At 40.9% G+C, this 25714-nt stretch overlaps 1 protein-coding gene across 1 annotated transcript in view; it reads right to left on the bottom strand.

The window, feature by feature from the left end:
- Positions 1–22499, bottom strand: part of notch2 (notch receptor 2) — a 41553-nt gene extending 19054 nt beyond the window's left edge. Inside the window, exons 1-2 of the mRNA XM_046390843.1 lie at positions 21970–22499; positions 11815–11896 (exon numbers count right to left, since the gene is read on the bottom strand). Coding sequence (XP_046246799.1) covers positions 11815–11896; positions 21970–22042 — 155 coding nt within the window. The 5' untranslated portion in view covers positions 22043–22499. The remainder of the gene's footprint in view (positions 1–11814; positions 11897–21969) is intronic.
- Positions 22500–25714: the final 3215 nt, after the last annotated feature.

The following is a 25714-nucleotide window of genomic DNA, read 5'->3' as shown; positions in this document are numbered from 1 at the left end:
AAGAGTCCTATAGTGTACACACACACACACACATCAAAGAAACAAATGAACCAGCACAGGTAAACACCACTGTCTAATACAGTCTTGCCACTGCTGTATGGTGATCTAAACAACAGTGTGGGGAACCACATCCGTATGTAGTATGTAGGAGTATGTCAATACGCATAAAGAGAAACCAATTATTAGAACTTAAAACAATTAAACAATATGGTAACTAATCGATGGACTGCCTTTATTTAGTGCCTTTATTCCAAGACAGATATTTAAAAAAAAAAGAGAGCTATTTACAGTAAAAGGCCTCATGTTTAACAGTGCACATACATGCATACACACACACACATTTTGACATGCCGGTCAGATGAGGCCCAAACTGAACCACAAATCTTACGATTAAAGAAACTGCTCCGGACCCTGAGCTGTTAACCCATAAACTCAGTAGGAGAAAAGAGGGAAGCTGACTTGGAGGGAGGGTTAAACTGGGGTCACAGATGATAAAGAAGAAGCTAAAAAGTGGAAGGATGTGAGGTGGAGTAATCTGGAAGTTGTTGACAGAAGCCTGGCAGAAACTAAAAACAACAAGTGGAAAACGCCAGCAATTATTTTGTGTTATTATAGATGAACAATACTCCTGACATCAGATACACAATGTCATAATAAATGTGTATAGTATAGTATAGGTAAGTTGTTCTCTCTCTCACACACACGCACAAAAAAAACAAAACAAAACTGTATGGGTATGTGACTAAAAGACTTGTCTATTGTCTTTTGACGGTATAAAAACTGTGTCTGTGACCCCTTTTTTGCTCTGTTTATTCATCACCTCCTCAGTAAAGTGATTCAGCAGCATGCTGAGCGGTGGGGAGGAAATTATGATATTACACAATGTGTACATCCCAATTTCCTTAAACTGCATCCACTTTTTAGGCCCTCCCACCAAGGATGCACAACGAGATGCAAGAAAACCATGTGAGAAGGGAGGAAATGAGGATATGTTTCAAGAGAAAGAGATGTAGTTTCCTCTGAAGCATGACATGAAGCAGTGCCATTTTCTGATGACTCTCTGCACATGTGCACTGCACTATTACCATCAAGTAACACAGTTATCAGCAGAGCAGCAGTGTTTTCTCTCTGTCACCTGTTGCTATTTAACAAACCCCTGCACACGGTCAATGTGCTCTGCTCAGAGACACAGGAACCATTTCTACCAGCACAATCCATTTATACTGTTTATTAGTTATTTACATCAAAATGTATTGATATTCCTGATTGTCAGTTCATTATTTGATAACCCAGAATATGACCATGGCGTCTTTTTGAATACTGGAAAACAAGGAATGATCAGCGTCACGTGTGACAGAATTTAAATGATGATAAATTTTTACATCATCGTCTACAAATGTTTCTTGCTAATCATCACACTGAGGTGTGTTTTTTGCCTGTTTCTTTCTCAAATAAGAGAATTAAGATGTAGAGTATGTCCACAAGGGACGTCACCAGAGACAATGATCCCTTTATTGCTTTCTATTCCTCTGTCCCACTCATTTTCACCTACCACTTCTCCATTTGTATTTGGTCAGACCTGTTAGTTTGCTACTGAGCAAAGATTCTGATCAATTGTTTGCAGCACTGTGCGTGTGTGTGTGTGTGTCGGTGTGTGTGTGTGTGTGTGTGTGTGGGGGGCACATGGCAGACACACTGCCTGGAGACTGTGGGTGACAGAGCAACCTGCTACCTCTTACACAGGTCTCTAAACCTGCCTCCCTAGAGGGGCTCAGGTAACACAATAGGAGAGCAGAGATACGCCACACAGAAACTAACTAACATACACAGACAAATTAATACGCTCTTTCATAACCATTCCAAAAGAAAAAAATGTGCTTATTTCAGAAATACGCATAGAGCTGAGGGGTAACAGTGGGAACAAGAATTATCTGAAATTCAGCCACACACTTACTAACATTTATTTATTATTGGCCACTCCACCCCAAAGCAGCTTGAAGATATTAGGTTGTGAGCGCATGGGAAAGTAGGAGAGTCATGAATCATGGTTGCCAGACATCTCACAGATCAATCACATGTGTGAGACCTGTGAGTCACCCAGTGTCTCTTCAAAAAGGAGCAACAACATCTTGCAACAAATTCCTGTTCTGACTAACAGATCAGATCTATCTAACAAATATGAATTCATAAATATAAAAGTACAACCCCACAAAACAGATGGGATTTGGCGTAAAAGAAAAATTAAAAACAGAAAGCAATCAATCAAACTGTGTTCACAGACAACTGCTTTACAAATTGCTCTTGTCAACCAGTGTAGCCTTCACATAATTGGTGTATGTAGTATGATTATGTTTCTATAATTATGTTTCACAAAGTAGTACACTTCATCCAATCCATGTGAACGACTGAGCCTTTGGAGGGCGTTTGTTTCATACCCAATCGTGACACTATCACCTGTCATTAGAGAATCTGTTTATCTGTGGAATGTTCCAAACAGGTGTTTTCTGAGTAATACACCACTTTCCCGGTTTTTTTAGATAGACTGATAGATAGATATTCAGAATGAGCATATAGTATTTACAAAAATCAAAATGAAGATACAAAATGAGGATGATGCGGAAAAACATTAAACGTACTGATTTGTGATTTTTTTTTTTTACGTGTATATCAAAAGGAATAGCAAATTATCACATTGTGTTTAACTTGTGTTTTACGCAGCCCAACTTTTATCTGGAATGAGGGTTGTATTTCAAATGCATGGACACGTACACAATTCATCAAATCACTCAACTGAATCAACACCATAGTACCAATGAGCCACTGCGTAGTACTGAGTGACAAGTTCAACATGCAATGTCCTTCTGCTAGAAAAAGCCACTAGTGCACCACAGTTACTGTTCAAACTTCAAACTTCACTGTTCGACATCAATGCGTGATTGGCTTATTTTAAACATAGACTTTTTTATTTGTTGATCTGTCTAACACCTAGCTGGTTTTGGTTCTCTATTCTCTAAAAATACGTATTCTCATGGTACTGGTAAACAGATAATCCAGATGGTAGATTAGTGATGTATGATCTTCAAAGAAGAAACAGACTTCATGGCTCCTCACCTCAGCTCTGTAAGATTAGACATGGTCACCATCCCTCTACCCTGTCTCTGTCCCTGTATCAGCATGGATGTCTGCAGCGCTTCTCCCTACACACCCCCCAAAAGCACATGCCTACACACACACACACACATGCTTAAATACACAAACACAACAATGTCCCTCCCTCCTCACTCCAAACACAAACACAGCTTGGCCATGATATCACAACAAGAAAGCCGTCCTGGGAATTAGGACTGCTCTTTTTTCTCCTGGACAACCTCTCCGCCTCCTCTCAAGAAGTAATGACATGGCCCTCTGCCCTGTGACATACATCACATTAGAAGGCTGTCACACAAAGAACACCGTGTCCAGGTTAATTCCAGGTTTATGTTTCACTGGGAACATTTCACACATTTTCACTATTAAAACCATGGGGAACATGAGACACATATTCTAAGTCAAGTTTAGCCACTTCAGTGAGAGATAGGAAATTTGAAACTTGTGCTTTGTTGTAATGTTTAGCTGGATTACAAGTTTTCTGAGCTCGGGATGACACATTTTAAAATAAGTTAGGTTCAATGTGCATAAAAAAGATAAAAAAGATATTACAAAATACAAGAATTATTTAACACTTTGAGATTTTTTTGTGAAAATTCCAAAGCATTGACAGGAAAGATGCACAGTAACCTCTATTAAAATCAATCGCTGCTATCTAACCAGTGTTGACAGAACCACATGCCATGGCGTCAGGAAATGATACTACCCTGTCCTTCAGGTTTCACTGGCAGATAGAGAGTTCATTATTAGCCTCCGGCTGTATCACTCGAGCCTGAGGCAAACAGACAAGGCTGTGCATGATTCGCATTAATGTCAGGGAGTGGTGTCTCACTGAGGAAGAGACAAACTGAGACACTAGTCTGTCGCTGAATACAGTGCAGGAAGCAGTGTGATTCTTCCAATTCAAATTTACATATGTACTACAGATCATTCAAGTATTTGCACAACGGTGAATGCACATGAACACCTTAACACACACACACACACACAGAGTCAGATCCACTTTCATGAACAACTCAGAAGAGAGAGTTTCTGCAGCCAAATTCATCTATGGGATTCTTTGTTTTGCTCCATAAGGACTTTTTTTCCTCCTCATTTCTCCATCCTTCTCTTACTCTGTGCAATTTCCTGCAGCCCTCCTTTCCCTCTCTTTCTCACTCCTCCACCTCTCATTTCTAACCCACTCTCGAGGTGTCAGGTTTCTACAGCTGGTTCACATTAGCGCCCCAATCTCACGCACACCCTTCCCTCTGCCTCTCTCTCTCTCTCTCTCTCTCTGCACCCCTTCTACTCTTTCGTTCCATCCCCCATACTCCTCCTTGTCCACCTCATGTTGACCTCGGCCTGTCCTGGCTGGCCATGGGGGTTTCAATGAGTAGAGAATGGTGGGTTGATTCTCACTCATTCATGTATCGTCTCCCACCTCCTTCATTCCTAATTCCTATGTCCCAAGCTCCCCTTCACTCTAGATCTCCTCCCATGCCCGATCCCTAAATCCCCCTTTCTTTTGTGCCAATTTTCTCCTCCTCCTACCTTTCCACCTTCCTCTCCTAAACTACAACCCCCCGCCACCTCCTCCAGGCACTATTCTAGTCTCAGCGACGCTTAATAGCTTCATCATGCGTTTCCCTTGCAGGCATCGCTGAGAAATAGTGTGAGAGAGAAAGAGTGAGAGCATAAACCAGCTCACATTTCAATCCCTGGATCATTCCCTTGCTTGGCTAGAGCATAGGTGGCCTATTCACTGTACTGTAGTCCTGTGTGTGCATGCATAAACGTCACAAGTCAAGTGTAAAGCATGTTACTGGTTATGCTGTTAGTTTGGCAGTGAAGGTAAACTGAGGAACTAAACAATATTTGCCTTTTCACAGAGATTTTAGCTGCTTGGTAGATCATTTTAATAAAAGTGAGTCGCACAAAACTCTTGTATCAGATGATGTAGTTCATTTTATAAGACCTAATGCCTCTCAGACAGTGTTTGCAACTCTTATCAGACGTAGAAGTCTGAAGAAATAGTAATACAGATCACAGGACTCAAGTTCTGAAACTGCAGTCAATGATATGGTGGAAAGCATATACATCACAGTGTGACAAGTGCATGCAAAATCACTTATAACATAATAAAACTAATATGAATATGTGTAAGTCAATACCAAACTCTTCAGACATCGTACCACCTGGATGAATAAATCCAACTCCACAGACATACCACACCTAGAAGTCAGAACATAAACAGGGAAGCCTTCTGTAGACCTAAAAGGTGAAAGGTGAAGGCCAACTGAGGAGCTGGTTTCAGTTTGTGCATCCCAATGGGGAAGTACACCAGTGTTTGACGTCATCTAAAAAAATGAACACTAAATGGTTTGGCTGTGTGTTGAAAATAAAAACAAAAATATACACTGGAGAAAATGTTGTTGATCTGTCTGTTTGTCAACAGAATTGTAGGGTAAAAAAATCACAGGGCAGATACACAAATTACTTTTCAAATTCTATAAGAAGCACAGGGTTGTCGATTGGCCCTTCCTCCTATGGTTTGAGAAAGCGGTCATGGTCAAGTGAGGTAGACAGTGACTGAGAGCGAATAGCATTACTATTATATAATAATTGCAAACACTATCGCAATATACTGAATGTACAATATACACTGATATGTTATCGTATTGGAAGATTCTTGACAATCCTCAGCCTATTCTGTGGCAGTCCACTCAACTGCAGCTATTGCTACTGCACGCAAAAAAGATGGGAGTTTCAGAAGTTTTATGCTGTAAGAACTAAAATTACTGGGAGTCCAGGGCAAGCTGTCTCAAAAAGACATAAATGATGGAAACTATGAATCTAATGCGTAAATATTCATAGGGAGCAATGTAGTTTTAGTGGGTTGAAGAGGGGTTGTTGTGCGTACTCCTTTGCTTGTAAGCATAGTTGTCTTTTCATTTTCAGAGAGAAGTGCAGAGGCAGCAAAAATAACATCACAGAGCAGGTGGGCGGAGGTTATGTACATGAAGTCAAAGTTAGATGTAAAAGAGAAAGAGAGAGAGAGAAAAAAAGAGGAAGGTGGATGAAGAGACGAGAGCACAATGAGATGGAAGTAAAAACCAGATATGTAATGAGAGAGCGAGACATACAGAGAGAAAAGAAAGCCAGACAGTCAGACTGAAAAACATCAGTGTAGACTGAATAAAGGATCGCAGAGCAGGGTGGAGTCCAGGCTAGGCACATGTGGTAAAATCTCAAACTGTGTTTAAAAACATGTTCAAAAAGACTCATCTGAGTGACTGTGGTACACAGTATGGGACCCATTTTCTCTCAGAGCGCTCCCTCTGCTTGTCAGTGTATGCTGTTCTGTTATTACGCTGTTTCTGTGGTAGTTTAAAGTGGAATACCTAAGAATAAGTCTGTTAACCTATAAAAGTTCCATATTTAGGTCCACACTACTAGTCTACCACTGACTGATTTGGAAACTTCTAAACAAAAAAGAATATCTCTATTAGCTCTACTCAGTACCTAATGTACTGCTGCAGACCACCTTAGAATATTTGCTTCTGGTTAATTGTCATTTTCTCTCTGGCATTTATTCTGACTTTATTTCAAAAGTCTTCCTGGAAATTCCTACTGGCACATGACCAAGAGGGAAATTAAAGAACTGGGTAGTTTTGTGTCTCTTTGATATATTTCATTCATGCGTGCCTGTTGATGGCTGAATAATAACTAAAAGTCATTTTGATCCTAGTGATGATGCACCGAAACTCGTCTGTCTCGACAGTTATTCACATCACAGCACATGTGCAGACAATGTATGAATTTATGACAAAACTGAGGTACTTTTGACCCTAAACTGCTATCATCATCATGTGTGACAGAAAACCACTTGTCACCTTACTGTATGTGGGTTTATGGTCTGGTTGCTACATTCCCCACTGTTTTGTAAGGCTTCCTCTTTCTGAGAATGGGTTTGAATCTCCACATCTCCATGTGGCCTGGCATGTATCTGTTTGCTTGTTTGTTTGTTTGTTTGTTTTTGTGACTGTGTCCTTTTTCACGGTGATCCCAGTGATTTTTCATGGAAGGCCATGCTGACCACACCCAGCCTAGTGAGTTGGCACTACTAATGCTGAAAGGATCAGTGAATTAGACAATCGCTGAAAAATTTACTCACAACAATTATAGTATTTGATAGTTTTTAAAGTTATTTTTAAAGATAGAATGCAACCGATTATACAAAGAATCTTTAGTGTTAACCATGGTCACCAATGAAAAAGTCTACTTGTCTTCATTTAGACCCTCAAACACACTCAAGAGACACACCTCCAAATACTTAACCTAACATGTTTACTGAACTTCAGACCTCTCTGTGCCACCATGTGAATCTGCCCTCGGCTCAAGGTGCCCCTGACTCTCCAGAGGCACACATACAGACAGAGCACATACACAAACATAAGCACAGAGAAACTCTTATCATTGTGGTTCCAGTCTCAACCACATCTACAGCGCTGCTAGCGGAGCTGTGGGAAGGAGATAAGTCTTTGGAGAGTATAAACGGGAAATCACTGCCGTGGGTTCCAATCTCCTACTCTAGGGTTTGTTGACTTTAGGTTAGGTCATGTGCCTAAATATGTGTGTGTGTGTGTGTGTGTGTGTGTGTGTGTGTGTGTGTGTGTGTGTGTGTGTGTGTGTGTGTGTGTGTGCTCGCGCCTATAGGTGTCTGTTCTCCGAACTGATGACTCTGTGGTTAATTTTCCAACAAAGCAGTTTCAGGTGCCCAATTCCCAGTATGTTATTTTTTTTAATTTTTTTTTTTTATTTATGTGCACTCAGTTCATCTGGAACAGAGCAAAGATGGGTTGAGACAACTTTACGCTACTGCAAGTGCAATAAAAGCTTCCCACCCATCCCCACTTCACGGTCCTTCACCCATCCACCCCCAGTCCAAAAGCAGTCGACCTAGGGAAAACCCCATTGTTAAATAAAAGGCATAAGACTGAGAGGAACTGTGGATGTCAAATCACATCTGCGAGTGAAGGAGGTTTCTCTACAATGCTTTACAATCACAGACATGTGAATGGGAGATGGAGCTGGTATGGCTATAATAAATGAAAAACAATGAAGATCTCAACAATAATGACGTTGTATTAGAAGGATTAGGAGGCCTGGTGAGTTGTGTCCAGAGGCATCTAAAAACTTGAAGAAGAGGGGGGGACCGAGGCACAGATGGATGAGTGACAGTTTGATGAAGGAGGCGTTGCAAGAGGGAAATTACACTCCTCTCTCTGCTCCGCTTCTCTCTCATTTCCCTCCCCCCTTCACTGCATTCTCATCACTAGTAAGGAGTTGTGCTCCAAGGTATTCCTCCTCAAATTACCTGAAAAAGAGACATCCTCTTTACTTTTGGCCCTTTTTCTTTTTCTGTCTGCCCTGCAGGCAAATTCTACCTGTCAGATCAAACGGGCAGCAGGTCTGCACAACACAGTAACTCTCTACCCTCACCCTTAAGAAAATCTTTTTTTAAAATAAATATAAAAGACATGACAGTGACTGGAAGAGAAAAAGAGTGAGAAAAAAGAGGCATTGTCAGGGAGGGAGAGTTAATCAGTTTGCACCATGGCCCAACAGCAGACAAAGGGATCCTGTTCTGGAGGAAAACAGGGTTTGGACAACGCAATGTGTGTAGCCTCACTCTAGCTTGTCCTGCTCAGGTATTAACTCAGTGAGTCTGACTGCATGATAGTGTCAGAAATCCTCTGTGGCCCACAAACAAGACCATTGTTTCTGAGGTCTTACCTAATACCTCATCAGAAAGTGTTCATGAATCCCTTCAGTAATGATTTAAATTATAAACACCTACCCAGCAAACTTGTGACCTGCAAATCCACACAAAAACACACTCAGCACACAGTTTTTCACACCCAAGGCCAATGGCTTGCAGTGTCACCGGTTAGACAGCTTCTCTGCACCCTGCCCAGCTAGTCAGCAGTCGACCTCTCCCATGCACTTTAATTCTCTTTCACAACATTCATCAAGTCAGAAATGAGACACCCAATCTTCCTAAGCAAGCACAAATTTCCAAGATATTTTCAAATATGCAAACATAATTGTTTTTATCTATGTTACTGAGATGCCTCCAAGCACACAGCTATTAAAAGTTTCCATTTTCTCTTTCCGCTCGTCCCTTTCAGTCTCTTTCAAAAGAAAAACATTTGTCTACAAGCAATTAAGAGACATAAAATGGAGGTATACATATGACTAGAGTAATTCTGTGCTGTCTAAAGTCTGCAGGATGTAAGGCAACTCTGCAGAAGAAGCACCTGAGGAAAGGTGACTAATGAACGCATTCTACTGCCAATCAAAACATGTCCTTGTCTCTACCGTGGATCTGATTCATTATGGATATCAAACAGAAGCATTACAGTCCTCACCTCTAAAAACACACTCTTGTTATTACATATCCTGTTTCCCACTGTCAGCACTGAAAAACAGGCTGGCTAATTGTAAACTCTTCTTAAACTCGTCTTAGCAAATACTATGCCACAGTTGTCCACAGTGTTGTGTAATTGTTGTCTATTCAATTATACAGTTACTCCCAGTGCGACTCCAGCTATGATCCATGTGACATAATTAGGCTGGTCCAAGCCAACAGCCTAAGTGACTGTTTACTTACAACGGGCTGCTTTTAATACACTGACACACATAATTTGGTTTTTACACAATGACGCCTTTGACTTTGACCAAGACAGTGCAGATGGATGGGACACACAAGACAGAGGCAAGTGCATCTATTTGTGAGCATGAGAGTGCATGTGTGTAGCTGTTGATGTCTGGTTGTGGACAGCAAAAAAAAAAATTTGACTTACTAGTTAATCAGTCTAACAGTAGGCCTGCGCTCTGTCAGCTGACTCCTCTAAACTGAGAGACTCCTCTCTGTGTGTCTTCAGGGCAAGAGGCCTTTTTTTAAATCATAAACATCATCATTTAATTCTGAGAAAAAAGGCTGACTTCATGGTCACAAAGGGAGACAGCTTGGCTGAGCAAGAGCAAGAGGAAATTTTAGAGAAAAATAATAGTCCCAACTTTGCAAAAATGAAGTTACCTCATACAAAAAGTAAAACACAAAATTTGTATGCATGATATTATTTACAATTGCAATTAAATGATAGTAGAGGTAATATAACACAACATAAAAACAAAACCTTAGAGGATCTGGTCAAGCCTTAAACTGCTGTAAATGATCTGAATGTTGTTCTAAAGACATTCAGAATCAGTTAGGATTAGAATGAAGTCCTGTTCTACTGGGACTGTATGCCTGTCCAAACATATTAAGAACACATGTCTGGAACTAGGTGTTATTTTTTGATTGGGGCCTAATCCAACCAAGACAAGGCAGTTGTGTTTCCTCCAAATGAGAAACATTCCCATAATTAAAGTCTGCCTATCATGAGCTGTCCCTGAAAAGGTCATCGTAGCCTGTGTGTCGTCATGTCTTCATTCCTTGCACAGCCATCACTCGCACCACACTAGTTCATAATGCAGCTGCCACATTTAATTAACAAGATACATCGAGATCACATCTCATCCTTCCTGATGTCACTTCACTGGTAGTCTGTGTGGTTAAGACCTGACTTTTGAGATCTGCTGTGTATAGTGATTTGATCATTAACTCTGAATTAAAGCACACTGCTCATACATACAGCACACAGACACTCGGCACCTTTAGCATCTGCAGGACAATTTCTCTCTGACCTTAAATTAGACAGATGGAATGTCAAACACTGATTAAGGAATGTTGCTTTCTCCATCCCTATCTACAGTAGTAGCGGAGGGTTGAAATTCCAAAAGCTCTGGGAAAAGACACGCCGTGTGAGTCACATCACATTTGGTGAAATATGATCAGGTTCATGAACCAGCTATGGTGTGTTTTAGTTGGGAATTTGGCTCGGGAGTGGCAACACGATTATAAATATACCTCAGTCTTAATTACAAACTAGGCGAAGCTGTCAGAAAGTGGAAGGCATGGATCAAACAGGCTACTGCTCTCTTTTACACTAAAGCACTTTTCTTTAATGGTCTGACTTCACCACCAATAGCAGAGACTCACTTGCAGGTTATTTGAAGTTTCCACATGCACCCAGAAAGAAATTATGTGCTGTAAGAGTGATTAGCCTACTTGTCATTCTGATTCAATCAATCAAGTTTCAGACTGTTTTTCCTCAATGGTTAAAATGAGGCTGGTTACTTTCTAAAGTAATAAAAATGTCTTATCATTGTCTCGATATCCCCTAGCAATAACAAATCATCAAAAAATATGTTGGCAACATTTACAGCTATCAATTCTATAATACCAAGAGAGTAAGTAACAAAATCCCCAAAATGTCCTAAATAACATCTTGGAGGTGGAAGTGTGTGTATTGGTATTGTTCCCAGTACTGGTGTACTTTGTCAGACAGAGCAGTCTTTTATTCCCTCTTTCGTGCCTGAGCAAAACCTCATGGTCCCGTGGACAGGCTGGGGTTGATCTAAAAACCCTATTTCTGTGCTGCCTTTCACATCCAACAATCCCCTTATGAGGGGTTTCTATTGCTGTGTCCTCATTTTTGAAAGTAGTGCTGTGATGACACCATGACCTAAAGTGAAAAGCCTGTGTGTTCAGTCACAGACTCAGAGAGTCCATCTTACCTGCAGTATTCGGTGCCATTGTTAAAGGTCTGGCACGTAGCGTTGTTAACACAAGGCGCCTTGTCATTCATACACTGCAGAGCTGCAAGAGACAAGAAATGAGTTAGAGCTGGGACAATCAGACAGCTAAACAGCTAACTGTTCAGTCAAAATATTGACAACTAACCATTCATTAACACAATTTCAAAAAATATTTGTCTTCTTATACTGTACCACACGAGTGACATGTAAAGGCAATCTTCATTCCTTACAACAGTAAGAAGTTGTAGTAGTATCAGTAGTATTTTTGTAGTTTTGCATAATGTGAAAATGGCTGCTCATTGTTAAGTTATCCACTCTATAGTTGTCTACACAGTTTACTGGTACCCAGTGTCCATCATGTCTTCTTCTTGACTTACTGTGTCTGACTGTGTCTACACTCAGACATACAGAAACACCATTATGATGATGTCAGACTGCATCATGTGCCAAAAGAAAATACATAAATATGTCAAATAAATAATCTCTTTAAATCACAAGAAAGGTCTTTAACTGGCTAGCTACGGTACTTAATTGGTGGCACAACTCAAAACTTGTTCAGGGTTTGCCCTGAAAATTGTTTAGCTGGAATGGAAAGATCCCCCTTATGCACCCCTCTGAGGGAAAACCCTCCACACTGCCCACAACATTTTCCTCCTCTGCCGCTCCTTTACAGAGATAATGCAGAAGGCGTGCCACCTATCTACCCGACGAAAAGCAAGCCTGATATCAGACAGCGGTCACAGGACGGCCGGATGAGCAGGCAGACAGAAATGAGCCTTGAGGAAGACAACAAAGCCCAACTATCTACCCACCAGTGAAACACTCATAGCTGGACACATCAGCTATTGTGTGGCCTTGAAGCTGCCAGACACACATAGCTGAAGTGGTCTTCATGCACACCATGCTGGTCCAACAAGCCAAACAACAGTGTGGTGTTCTGAGTCTTGATTTAACGAGTGATATGGCAGAAAAGTGAAAGACCCACTGTTATTGAATGATTAATTAAAAAAGACTGTTATAAATCATTAGCAGTCCTTTTTCAAACATTGCTAACATTTTGTTTCATTTATAGCCTCACATATGAAAGTGGTTATGTGATGTATCCTCTACTCTGTGGAACAGAGCTACTTTTATAAAACGGAGGGTAGGTCAGCTGATTTCAAAGAAACGCCAACAATGTCTTCACAAACCAGTCATTGCATTACAGGAAGTGTGCTAAGAAATGGTGTTACTTCCTGCGACTAGGTTAATCACAGTGTCACTCGAATTGAGGAGTCTTTGTGAAGATATATTTATCTTTTATTTACCCTACTTGATGTGATTTTGCAGTGTTGAAACTGGGACACACATTGTTCACGGTGCAGCCTCTAAAATGAAATGGTCAGAGAGCTTGGGCAGCCGAATGCCTTAGAGCTGGTTTGAGATATATAGCCTATTAGACATGGGGATTCCAAACAAAAACCACTGTGAAATTCATAATCCCAACAAGCACGCACACAAACTTGTCTCAGTGTGTACATCTGCACAGACATCCATTGAAATACTTATGAGTTCATATCAGACTTCAGTTGCAGTACCACAGAGACCACAGTACTATGCTATTTTGAGACTGTTTCTGTATCGAGCAGACATACAGCATGCACACTATGATTCAACACATGAAAATCATGCACATGAAATGACACAGCTGTGAGACAATGAAATCATTTTATTTTATCATTTTTTATCTGCTCTTGAATTAATCATAAAAAAGACATCAAATATGATTATTAGTACAGTAAAACTGGGCACGCATAGGGTATGATGTGTGGCACGTACACCAGTCATCTAGCAGCAAGTAGACAATTGCAAAATAAGCACACAAAAAAAGAAAAAAAAGAGTAATACGAAGGGGGGGGGAGCTGAGACGACAAATGCATAAGGCAGAAGGAATGAGAGAAAGGAGGCAAGAGAGCAGAGACAGAAAAAAGCTGCTCTCATCCCCAACTGGTTTGACGAGCTTCCCATGCACACTGTAACAATGCCAGACGCAACGATCTTACCAGATTTGGAACAGCCTGCATCCCATTACACTATTTTAACACACACACACACACACACACAAACCAACAAAATTGATTACTCCATTATATATGGGTCACCAGTCGTCTGACTGAAAGTTTGAAAAAGGTTTCAGCAATCAGTCCCTCTAAAGTAAACAAACAAAATGTTCACATGCACACAAATGACTGACTAGTGTATTGTCATAAACACACCACCAGCATTGTATCCTCTATACCTGGCTTTTCTCACACTTCACTATCAATGACCCATGGACAGGAAAATTTCCCAGGAATGAGAGCCTTGATAAGGTCCAATCGACAAAGTCAACAGTGAAACTCCAGGCAGATGTGTGAGCTGAGAAGAAACACACAGTTACCTGACCAAATTATTACTATTATCTGAGTGTGTTTGGGGACGGGGGGGTCAGCTCAAGTCAGTCAATATGCTGTTTAACTATCTAGTCTAGCAGCGCACTTTTCCACTGTGGAAATTTGTCTGGTCACTAGTTTAACAGGTGAAGGTGACCATGCATGTTCATGTATGTAAGTCAGATAAGGAGGAGGTCAACAATGCTTAATGCAAGATTCGATTGGCTGTGCTGAAACAAGCTCTCCATGGACAAAAAGTGATACCTTAATAAAATTAAGGGGCAGACGAAAAAAATCTACAACTTAAAACAAGTGTTATATAGCGCAGATATGTAGCACACAATAAAACTACAGTTTCATTCAAGTTTCAGACTTTAGCTAGGCCAGAAAGCCTAAAAATATAGACTAAAAATAGCAGGTGTCTGTGGTGAACATAACCACAAAGTCGTCAGTTTGATTCCAGGACGAAGCCCTTGTTGTAAGTTAGCCCTCTCTTTGTCATCACACTGGCTGACTATATCCCCACAGGCAACTCATGGACCAGAGGACACTTCCTATTTCAAAAAATTCTGAGAAAACACCATTGGCCACATAGATGGGAGGCAGAAATGAAATGCCATGATCACACTGCATCGCAATCATTTCCAGTGAATTTAGTGTATTGAAAAAAAGCAAGCATGTCATGTTTGTGACACACTTGACGCATGATCGTCATCAGCATAACTGAGGATGACACAAGGTTGTCTGACAAAATTTTAAAGCGAAATTCACAACCAGAATGTCTCATCTAGGTGCAAATGTTCACACAGAAGGATGTGCAGTGCAGGAAGCTTCAATTCTAAAAACACATTAATTCAGGTTTCAAACTTTCTGTAGTTTAGCTGTTTTAACCATTCTAACCACCTACACAACATTCCCACCAGCTTCAGCTGCACTTTGAGTTTAGTGCTGATTAGCAAATTCTAGCATGCTAAAATGCTAAACTAAGATGGTAAACCATTGTTTCAGGCTCACAAGCACCTCAAGCATGGCTGTAGAGTCTTAAAAAGCTCTGTGCATAATCAGCTACTCATTTGTTTTCTCTAAATTTAACTTTTCACTTTCAGTTACTTCTATTAATACATTTACTGAGCTGTCCCCACTGCATGTGGACTTTTGTTGTTTTTTTTTTTTGTTTGTTTGTTTTTGTACACTGAATGGCAGCAACCACAACTACTTTTGGATATGTGGTGGCATAAATTCCAAGTTAAAATAAGTTTAAACTTTTCTCCTCTTTTTAAATCTGGGCATTTTTCTGGGAGAATCTGTAAAACCTGGCAACACAGAGCTGCCGGCAGAAATCACGTCCCTTTATGGCATAAACATAAAAAAAATGAGAGGGGGGAGCCGGATTGTTGCGCTCAGCTGTCATTACACAGGTTGTTAAGGCCGCAGCGGTTCCCTAGAGGGATCCATACATGTCATGAGGGAAAAAAGGACTTTCAAAGAGGTAGAGAAAGGGAGGGAGAGCGATAGATGGGCTTTGAGCTAATAGCCGAGGATTGCGATGGGGAAGTAATTACGAAACTACAGACAAAGACTGCACACGAATGGTTGTCCCTGAGCTCTGGCATACATCCATACAGTGGAGGGCAGGAAGTTGTTCGCACTGAGTGAGGAAGTAACCCCATTTCCTGGAATTGCTGTAGAAGTCTCTATATCCAGCAGGCCAAATAGTTGCCATGGTAACTTGCAATAAAATACCCTTAGCTCAGCATGGAAGGAGGGAGAAGAGGCTCAAACTAAACACTATTACCCTGAGGGAAGCTTTACTGGCCCACACAAACAGCAGAGGAACCAAGCAGACGAACCAAGCAGGGCCTTTCAGCCTTTAGCCTCGCAGAGGGTGGTGTCACATTGTAATATACAGATGCGTGCCAACAGAAACAACAAAAGCGTGTGATTACTAGGGATGTCTTGAGTTCATCTCCTGAATCTTTATCAGGACACACCAAGGCATTTTTAAATGCAAAAGTATAGGCAATATCAAACCTGATCCATTTCCAACCTTTTTTGTCTTGTAACCCACTGCATGCTGGCTACACCAGAACCACCCCGACTGCTTGATTGCAACAGCCAAAGTAATTACTATGCCAACCTCCCAACTGAGACGACTGCCGTGCTGTTGTAATTACTTCTACAAGTTGAGAGAGTTACATCTAAAACTGAGCACTGGTCTGCTGGATCAGTGTGTGTGTGTGTGTGTGTGTGTGTGTGTGTGTGTGTGTGTGTATTGGAGGGAAAAAGAAACAGACAGACAGAAACAGGGAGAGCAGACCAGACAAGGAAAATGTGGGGACTTTCCCTTACTTTTTTTCTGATTCAAAACTTTTTATTATGTCAAAAGAAAACTCAGGACCATTGTGCAGACATATTCAGTCACATTCACAAAGTTTTTAGATTGTTCAAGCCTGCAACGTGGGAATTTAACACATAAATCAATGTCTGTTATGTTGAAGCCCTTGCCAAATGAGTTCACACAATGCTGATTTAGTCTATCACCTCTAGGTAAATCTCTCTGTGTTAAAAGTGGCTTCTGAGGTGACATGCTAGCACACTGGCAGTGATGTGTTTTATGTCGCCCAGAAGTGACTTGTTTGCCAGAACTGAAGGGGCAGCTACCATGACCATGGAGTAGGCAAACAGGGGTATGACGGAGTCTGAGGTGTCATAAAATTGTCATAAATCTAGTATGGGCAAACATATAGACTCCTCTCCCCATGTGTTTTTACTGTACAGTCTATTCAGATCAGAGGACTGAATACAACAGGGTTATCACTGGGTGAGAAAAAGTGGGAGCAAATGAACTACTGCTGATCAGAGCCAATATCTTTCTACACACAGGACAATATTTTTTGTTAAACTCTTTGTTAAACAACTTAGTTATATATAGTCAAGTATTGAAATGAGACTGAATATATGCCACAAATGACAATTGCTTGTTGATCACAGGACTATATCGATACCGTGACCCGTTACAAAGCAGTTTCCTTCCTTCCTTTGCCTCATGCATCTTGCTCGTTTCACTACTCCGTGCGCCCTGCCTGAATGTCTCCAGGATTACAGGACTGTGTTGGCCAAGGAATGCAGGCCACAGTAATTCCCTGTTAATTTGCTAACCTGTTCAACAGTGCAGACACAACACGCTGTAATCCCCTTGCCCTTTACAGCTGCAAACAACAGCCCCTATAGTAACAGTGCATGTGGTTCATGCAGGGCATGCACTTAGCTTCATTCATTCACCTTCTGTAATGTGTGAGGATCAAAGTCATACAGAACAAACTGGTCAAGCAGACACAGATGCTGTATTAGCACGGGGCAGCAAAATGGTAATAGGTCCATAGCTATGACTTTCACCTTGCCTGTTATGCATTTCAACTTCAAGACCTTAATCACAGTAGGTCTATAAGTTTACATCTCTTCTAAACCACAGAGACTACAAAACGTGCACGTACAGTGCACATATGCAGTTTATGTGTGCATGGAAATACAGACACACACTATCTGTCAGTGCAGTCACACAGACATTCACCCACTGACTCATACAGTTCTACACATTATTTCCTACTCTCTCCCAATGCAAATAGCAAGTATAGGACCAAAATGTGTGGTGGCCTAGCTTTTTAACTACACTACTAATCAAAAGGGTGGAGACGACAACTGAACTAAATATAACCGGAAACATGAACACACTGAAAATGCCTGAGACTGCAAAGGACAGATGAGAAGAGATAAGAAAGAAAGCAATGGGAAAGCTGGGAGGGTGTCACAAAGCAGAAGCCTTAAGCCACATTAATAACACAGCCACAAGGCAGTGGGTAGAGCTGGTGGTCAGTAATTAATGCACTGTTGTGGGCAGCTCAATAAATATCTTTGTCTTCAGAGCACAGGGCGAAGCATGGCGGAGATAAATCACATTTCACACCAGACTCCAGCTTGGGTCAGATGCAAGTAAACCATGGGCGGCACAATTGCTGGCCTTTGTCAGTTTGTATCCACAATGCAATACATACGCACACGCAAATGGATACACACATGCTGTTAGCTGTGTGCTGTTTGTGCTGTGCAAATATATGCAACCACCTACATGCCCACATCTTAGGGGTAACACTGTGTCGTGTGCCACCAAGACGGCACAAACGCTTCCTCAAGAAATGGACTTTCAGACTGGACTGTATCAGTAATCAACCATGTTCCTGCATCAACACAGAGATGCTTCCCTGACCTTTAGAGGCCTTAAAAGTAGAGGTCCACTTGGCCAATTCCAATTTCCAATTCTTTATGAAAGTGTGACCTACCGATAATGATTTTTGCTGATTCCAGTTTTCTTTCTAAGAACTGTGACAGCATACAAAAAAAGATTTTCTTAAATGCAACATTTTACTTTCATTGTAAAAGAAATTACTGAACTTTACAATTTCCTCTCAAAATAAAGCAACTGGAAAGAGCTACAAATAACAATTAACTGAAAATGAGCTGAACACACAACTTAATATGACATGTTTTACTTGTTTTACTATAACAAAACAAATGTCACTTACTTATCTCATTTTACAGCATGCTTATGAATTCACCATGGTTGAGGTCATTTATCAGATTCCTGAGGTCCCTGTTCTCAACTTTGGTGAACGGCTGATCATCTAGGCGCATGAATTCAATCATTTTCCTCGTAACTGCTTTAGTCTTTTCCCTGCTTGTACCAAGGAAAGATGGGAGAGGCTGCTGGCTTGTGTCTGGCACTGAACTCTGGCTAACTTTAGCTGTTTTTCCTTTGTTCGCTTATTCAGACTGGGCATGTTCAGCTGGGCTGAGGGTGTTTTAAGTGTCTCTTTGTTGTTACAAACATTTTCGTGTTAGTCCCCCCACTATTAACTTTGACCTTACATGTATTACTAATTGCAAGCTTTGTGTCTTCTTCCCTCACAGTGAAGAACATCCATGGTAAATGTGGCTGTGAAGTTATTGCTTGTGCCGCTGTGTGTACAATGTGAGCTCAATTTTCAGCTCAATTAGCAAAACAAACCACTGGAACTTGTTGACAAACATTAATGTATGCTCTCGTATTTTGCTACAGGTAGTTCAGGAATGTATCCAACATCAGCTTTGGTTGTAGAACTAGTAACACTGAACAAAAACAAACACATGTAGTATCATATACTTCAAAGAATGAAAGACATAAATGGCTGACTGATGTGCAAGGAGCATGATATGCCCTATGTTCACTTGCTCAAATAAAATAAACAAAATAAAATGCTTTAACTGTGCTGTTGAGTGCAAAATTGGGATTATAATAAGCATTTCTTGTGCAGCTTTACAACAGGGAGTCATTACTGTGGCCTGCAGTTTGCCATCCAGCTTAAGAAAAATGTCAAACTGTTCCTCCCCAACTGAGCTCATGCACTAAATTGATTACCTTGGCACGTGTGATTAGGCGGGTGGTGAGGTACAAAGCTTTCTTTTTTTTTTTTTTTTTTTTTAATTTTTACATTCAATAGATTGCAGGTTTGTTTTGAGCAAGTACAGTGCACCAAATTCACCAAGTGCTTTAAGAGTCAGGTTAAGGTTCTGCTAACTCTTTCTCAGATTAATAGCTTTAAATGGCAAGTATCTGGCACTTTTTTTTTTTACTGTGAAGAAGCTGCAGGAAGTGCAACTGTATTTGTCACACTGGTCAAAGTAAGACTGCCAACTAGTTGCATTAAATGAAAACAAAAAAAAAGGTCAACACAGCAAGGTGCAAACTTTTTTACAGGTTTAACCAGCAAATGATTTTAAAATATTCTGAAACAGCAAGAAACAACCATAGTGAACTTAATAAATAAAGCTGCATGCACTTATTGCACCATGAGTTAACCTCAAAGCTTCCTCACATCATCAAGGTAAACATAACAAACCCTTCCACAATGGCATCTTATCATATGGGAAACCATATGATAGCTGTCACCACAGTTGTTTGTGGTGCAGTGCATTACAGTGAAAGGTGTAAAGTGTAAGTGTGACAGTGTGTGTGTGTGTGTGTGTGTGTGTGTGAGAGATAGATAGATAGATAGATAGATAGAGAGAGAGAGAGAGAGAGAGAGAGAGAGAGAGAGAGAGAGAGAGACTGAACAGAGAGGGAGGAAAGGAGGAATGTCAAACACCAACAACATTCCACTGCCTCTCCTTGCACTGCCTGCAGCACTTTCACATTGTCTTTTCTTCTTTTGTGCAACTTCTCTGTTCAGACATCACATACAGTCCATGAAAAACTAAGAAATAATGGCAAGTTTGCATGCATCTACTCTGAAGTAAAGAAGCTAAAGACACCATGACATGAAATCAATTTTACTGCCTTGGCACCCTTATGTAAAGGCTAAAAAGGCTACAGGTGAGATGTTATCCCTTATTTCTCAGGCCAGCCATGCAAAAAAGGTAGAAAAAAGGCAATCATCAGAATTGATGGCTAATGTTGAGAAACAGAAATTTCTGTAAAAAGGTCAGATAAGTAACGCACACTCCAAATAGTCATCAAAGTTAGTTTCACAAATGAGTAAAAGGCATGACTCTTGAAAGAAAACATCTATTCATGAAATGAGAATCAGTCAATGCTCCAAACCTCCATTTAAGATAAGTGCTGGTAACATTTTTATCTTACCACCAACCCTCAAGGCATTTAACGGTGTTTACATGCCTTTATATTTACAAAAACACTTTAACATGATTTCGCAATAGAATGCATATAATGTTACTATTTCCTGATCCCTGACCCGACACAAGACCCTAAATACCTGTTTAGGAAATGCTATTGGACTGTTATTAGTGGGCATTGATTATGGCTCAATTAAAGACGGGTGCACAAGTCATCCCGGTATATGCTACATTAAATACACTCTGCTAGCAAGTCTATGTCAAATGTACAATACAGGTCATTTCTAGTTACACTTAGGTCATCTCTAAGAAAATCACAAGTATTTCTCCATTTTTACATCCACCCCCGCCTTATTATTTCACATTTCCAAAATGTGACCAAAACCTCCCAAAATTTGTAATAGGCAGTTTTATACATGTTTAAGGTTTTGGAAAGATTCTGGGTGTTTAACCATAATAACCTAAATGGTACATTTTATCCCCATAACATCACTGTTATCAATCTTAATTCACCACGGCAGCCTAAACACGGTTAAGTGTCCATTTTGAATTCCTTCTCTTGCTCTCGCTGCTCAACATCTGGGCAGCGGTGGGACTCAGCTCAGACTGAACAGTCCGTCAGTAGTTGGAGGCCAGAGTGGTCACATTAACCTTAACAGTCTGAATTACGTACAAATCGACGTTAACTTCAGTGTCTGTTGTCTTGTGAACGTGTGCGATCAGTGATTTTTTAAGCATGAGCGTTAATATGTTTTTATTAGCGATCTCACAAACAAGAAAAATACAGCGGAAAAACGTTAGTAAAACGGTTAAAGTATAACGGTTAAAAATGTATACGAGTTAGCAGTAAATCCAAGGTTATGTTACTGGTATGAACACGGTTTGCTTTTTCAGGTAACTTTTTAAAGGCCACTCACCTAGCTAGTCACACACAAGTGTAGAGATGCTATGTCTGCCCCGTGTCCCGCTGATGCGGAGGCAACAAAACGTGACCGTGTCATGCTATGAATACTGTCGGAGGGGAAACAATTCAGCTTTATCATCATAACAAACTTACCTAAAGAGAGGTGGATGAAGCAGAAGAGAAAGACTAGTGATGTGCCCGAGGAGAAACCGGGGATCTGCTCCATATTTTCTGTAAAATCCACATAAGGTCGCCAACCCAAAGTTGAGTTGTCTCCTGGGACGGTTACTTCTCAAAAGTGTCGTTAGAAAAGAGTCACGCACAATAAGCTACCCGTAGTGCCAAGTTACAACATTTCAGCTAGTTCTTTACAAAATCGTTTCCGTTTAAATCGTTTAAAATACACATACATTTAATGTCTACTAGTCACACACGGCAGTGAAAAAGTCTTCCACCTCTCCGCTCACCAGCCACTGAAGTCACTGAGAGCGAAGACACAAAAACCCATATCCTTCCGCTGAAGTCAAGCGGGGATCTATCAGGTTGAAAATATGAAAAGAGAACTTGTTTAAAGCTCAAACCTAAATGACATTTGTTTGCCTCCGCTTTAGAAAGTTCTCATTGGCCGATATATTTGATATTAATTTTACGCTGGACCCAACATACCAACAAACTAGAACTTAAAGTTTTCTTTCTCTTTGTCGCCGCGGCGGAGGAATTTTTTTTTCTCATTTTTCTACTTCTCGGAGCCTGGTATGACTCAAAATTAACCCGTTCATTGATGTTTTTTTTCTCCTTTCTCCTCCCATGAGCTGCACGTTTTTTTCCGATATGTCTTTTAACACCCACTCTTCACTTTTTTCGTTATCATTAAAGTTACAGCCAGACTGTCTGTAAGGGCTCAGGTCTACAGGTTTGCAGAGAATCTAGACTTTGACAGACTTTGTCGAGGTACACAAAAAGGTGAGTACACAATGACTTTTAGTGATGTCAAACACCACCCAATATTTAGAATTTGGTATGTTTTTTTGTTAAAGGTACACACATGACTTACTTTGTTACTAGACGGGTGAGTAAATCATGACGAGTTAACTTGCTCCACTCTTTTTTAATCAGTGCTGATGCAGCCTGTTTACCTGCAGGCTTTAGGGTGCTCGTCCTTTTCTGGGGTGCAGTACTTCAAGGTAACAAGTTAAATATAGATATGGGGCTCTTCTGGAGGGGAGAAAAATAGAAGGATTTGTACTTGGTTGTCTCAAGTCAATAATGATAACAAATAATAATTATCTCATTCTTTTCCCAAAAGAGAAAAAAAACCCATAACCATTACTAGCACGTTCCCCTTGTTGCCAGCCGGATGAGCATTATTAGCCGTGGCCTAGAGGTTGGAGAACCGGCTTGTGATCGGGTCACCGGTTCGATTCCCCCACCGGACGGGCAGGAAAAATTTGGGTGTGGTGGAGTGATTAATGCGATAAAATACCCCCCCCCCCCCTCATTAGCTGGCTGATGTGCCCTTGAGCAAGGCACTTAACCCCCCAAAATGCTCCCCGGGTGCTTGATGCAGCCCACTGCACCTGTGTGTGTTTCACTGCATGTAATTTGCCGGGTGTTGCATGTGTGTGTTCAACTAAGGATGGGATAAATGCAGTAGTAAAATTCAGTATGTGTGTGTATGTGTGTGTGTGTGTGTAAAAATATATATCCTGCCAATAAAAGTTGATTCTATTCTATTCTATTAATACACACTTATTGAATTGTTAAGTCAGGAGAAGAACACATGCTTTATTAATCCCCTTAGGGAAACTGAATTTCCTTAAGGGGAAATTGAATTTCCCTAAGGAGACAAATCACGTAATTGTTTTATTTTTCTGGAGAATAAAGTCAACGTCAGTACAAGCATCTAAAAAACAAGAGAATCTCAACTCTGCCCTGCAATCCCTCTCACCCATGCACAGATAGACACTCACTCTAGCTTTATAAACAGTGACCACAGCAATCCCAAACTAATTAACCCTTATCAGCCTGAATGATCCAGGTGTAAATCACTGGCTCATCACAATAACAGGACCACATCTCATCCCAGTGATTTGTTTGTCTTTACACCCCGTTAGAGAAACATTGCAGAGCCTCCTGCTGCTGCGACCGGCCCTCTGTCCTCTATTCAACCCTGTTGAAAGGCCTGGAAATGGGGGGAGCAAATTGATCTCCTCAGGGGTCCGTACTGACAATGCTTTTGTTGCTGTGGCCAATGTCAAGCTCTTGCTCTGCATGCTTGGTTGGGTGTCAGGTGCTGGCACCAAAACAAACCCTGTTCAGACATTTGGTCAGTGCTGTTTTTGCTGATAAACCACGTCTTGTGTTTGCTTATTCTTCTTATCTTTCACCAAAACACATAAATCCACTGCCACAGATGCATTGCTTTCTGAGTTGTCACGCACTGTAAGGTTAATAATTCAGTTCAGAATTCCTGCTGCAATACTTTGACAATCTTTTATTTCATACTAAAGCCAGTGCTCCTGTGAGATGGTAGTAATGTGATATAAATCACATGAGAGGATCACTTTGTCTGCAGCACTGTTTTCCTTATGATGTCACTCCAGATGTGGGCTTCTCTAGTTTAGGAAACATGGGGTGAGAAAGGGTGTGGATCTGCCTCGTGTGCAGAAAACGCTGATTAGTTCCTCTTTGCCATTGCACAGATGAAAGACTTCAACCACAGAAGTCTGACATAGTTTCAAAGAAGAAAAATAAAGCATTTCCAAACAAAGTGTTGGGAAAGCTCAGTGTCACTGATGCTTTAATTCCCTTTTGAAACACATTTGTATTAACAACCCCAACTTCAAATGATTAGTCTGAGAAGACTGAAACCTCTCAAGTTTCTCAGATAACAAAAGTAGACTCAATAATTACAGTTTGTGTAGCACTGAATATATCTACACCACCATTTTATAGCAGTGACTACTGTCCAAACAAAAAGGGTGTAATCAGGACTTTAATACATAACATATTGTATCCACTACCTGCGTATTAGTTTTTTGTATTTCAGGTATACCACAGAGTAGTAATTAAACTTGGCCTGGATCGGAGCCGTCAGCCTCTGCCATGCTGGTGGGAGAAGCACTTTCATCACTGCTGGGGCTCTTCACGCTGATTTGGAGCTCATCAGTCAGGGTGACTCCAGCTGTCTCCCAGTAGATTTACACTGCAGACCATGGTGCTCAGGCTGCAGATAGTAATGATAGATTACACTACAAACCGTGTGTGTGTGTCTTTGTGCCCTCCCCTTAACCATAAACATGCCTTCTTCCCCCAACGGGATAGCCATGGGAAACCAAATCAGCGCCTGTCATTTAAGAAGTCACCCAGCCTTTACATTCTGAGAAGGCAGCCATTAGAGACAGGATGAAGTGTATATATGATGCCTTTCTATAATTAGCAGTGGCAAGGGCCGATTCGCTTTTCCCAGCTGTGGCAACTGATTTGCTAGCATTAACAGTTGTTCAAAACCGAGATAGATCTTGTTCATTGGTTCTGGATGGTTCTGTGCACTTCAGAGATGATTTATCCTTATAATTTCTCTTTTTCACATGCTGCATTGTACAATAAACACTATCCACCACATAGAACAGATCTGTATGCTTCACTGAGGTCAGATTAAGTTAACACAAGTGCTTACTGTCAGGTATTTTGTGCTGGCTGTGCTAAGATGAGGAGTTCATCAATCTCAAGCACTGGGTGTGACGTTTTGATGCCCCTGTGCTCTCGTCAGGACTTCTGCACATGTGCCGGACGTCTTGTCTGTCTAATGTCATCTTTACTGTGGAAGCAGATCTGGAGGACAGGAAGCTGAAGGGGGAATATTTATTGCTGATTATCATGTTCTTTATTGCTGACC

The sequence above is a fragment of the Scatophagus argus genome, chromosome 6, assembly GCF_020382885.2.
Source record: "Scatophagus argus isolate fScaArg1 chromosome 6, fScaArg1.pri, whole genome shotgun sequence".
Classification (NCBI taxonomy): Eukaryota; Metazoa; Chordata; class Actinopteri; family Scatophagidae; genus Scatophagus; species Scatophagus argus.
The sequence above is the reverse complement of the archived record's forward strand: the minus strand, read 5'-3'. Positions and strand labels throughout refer to the sequence as shown.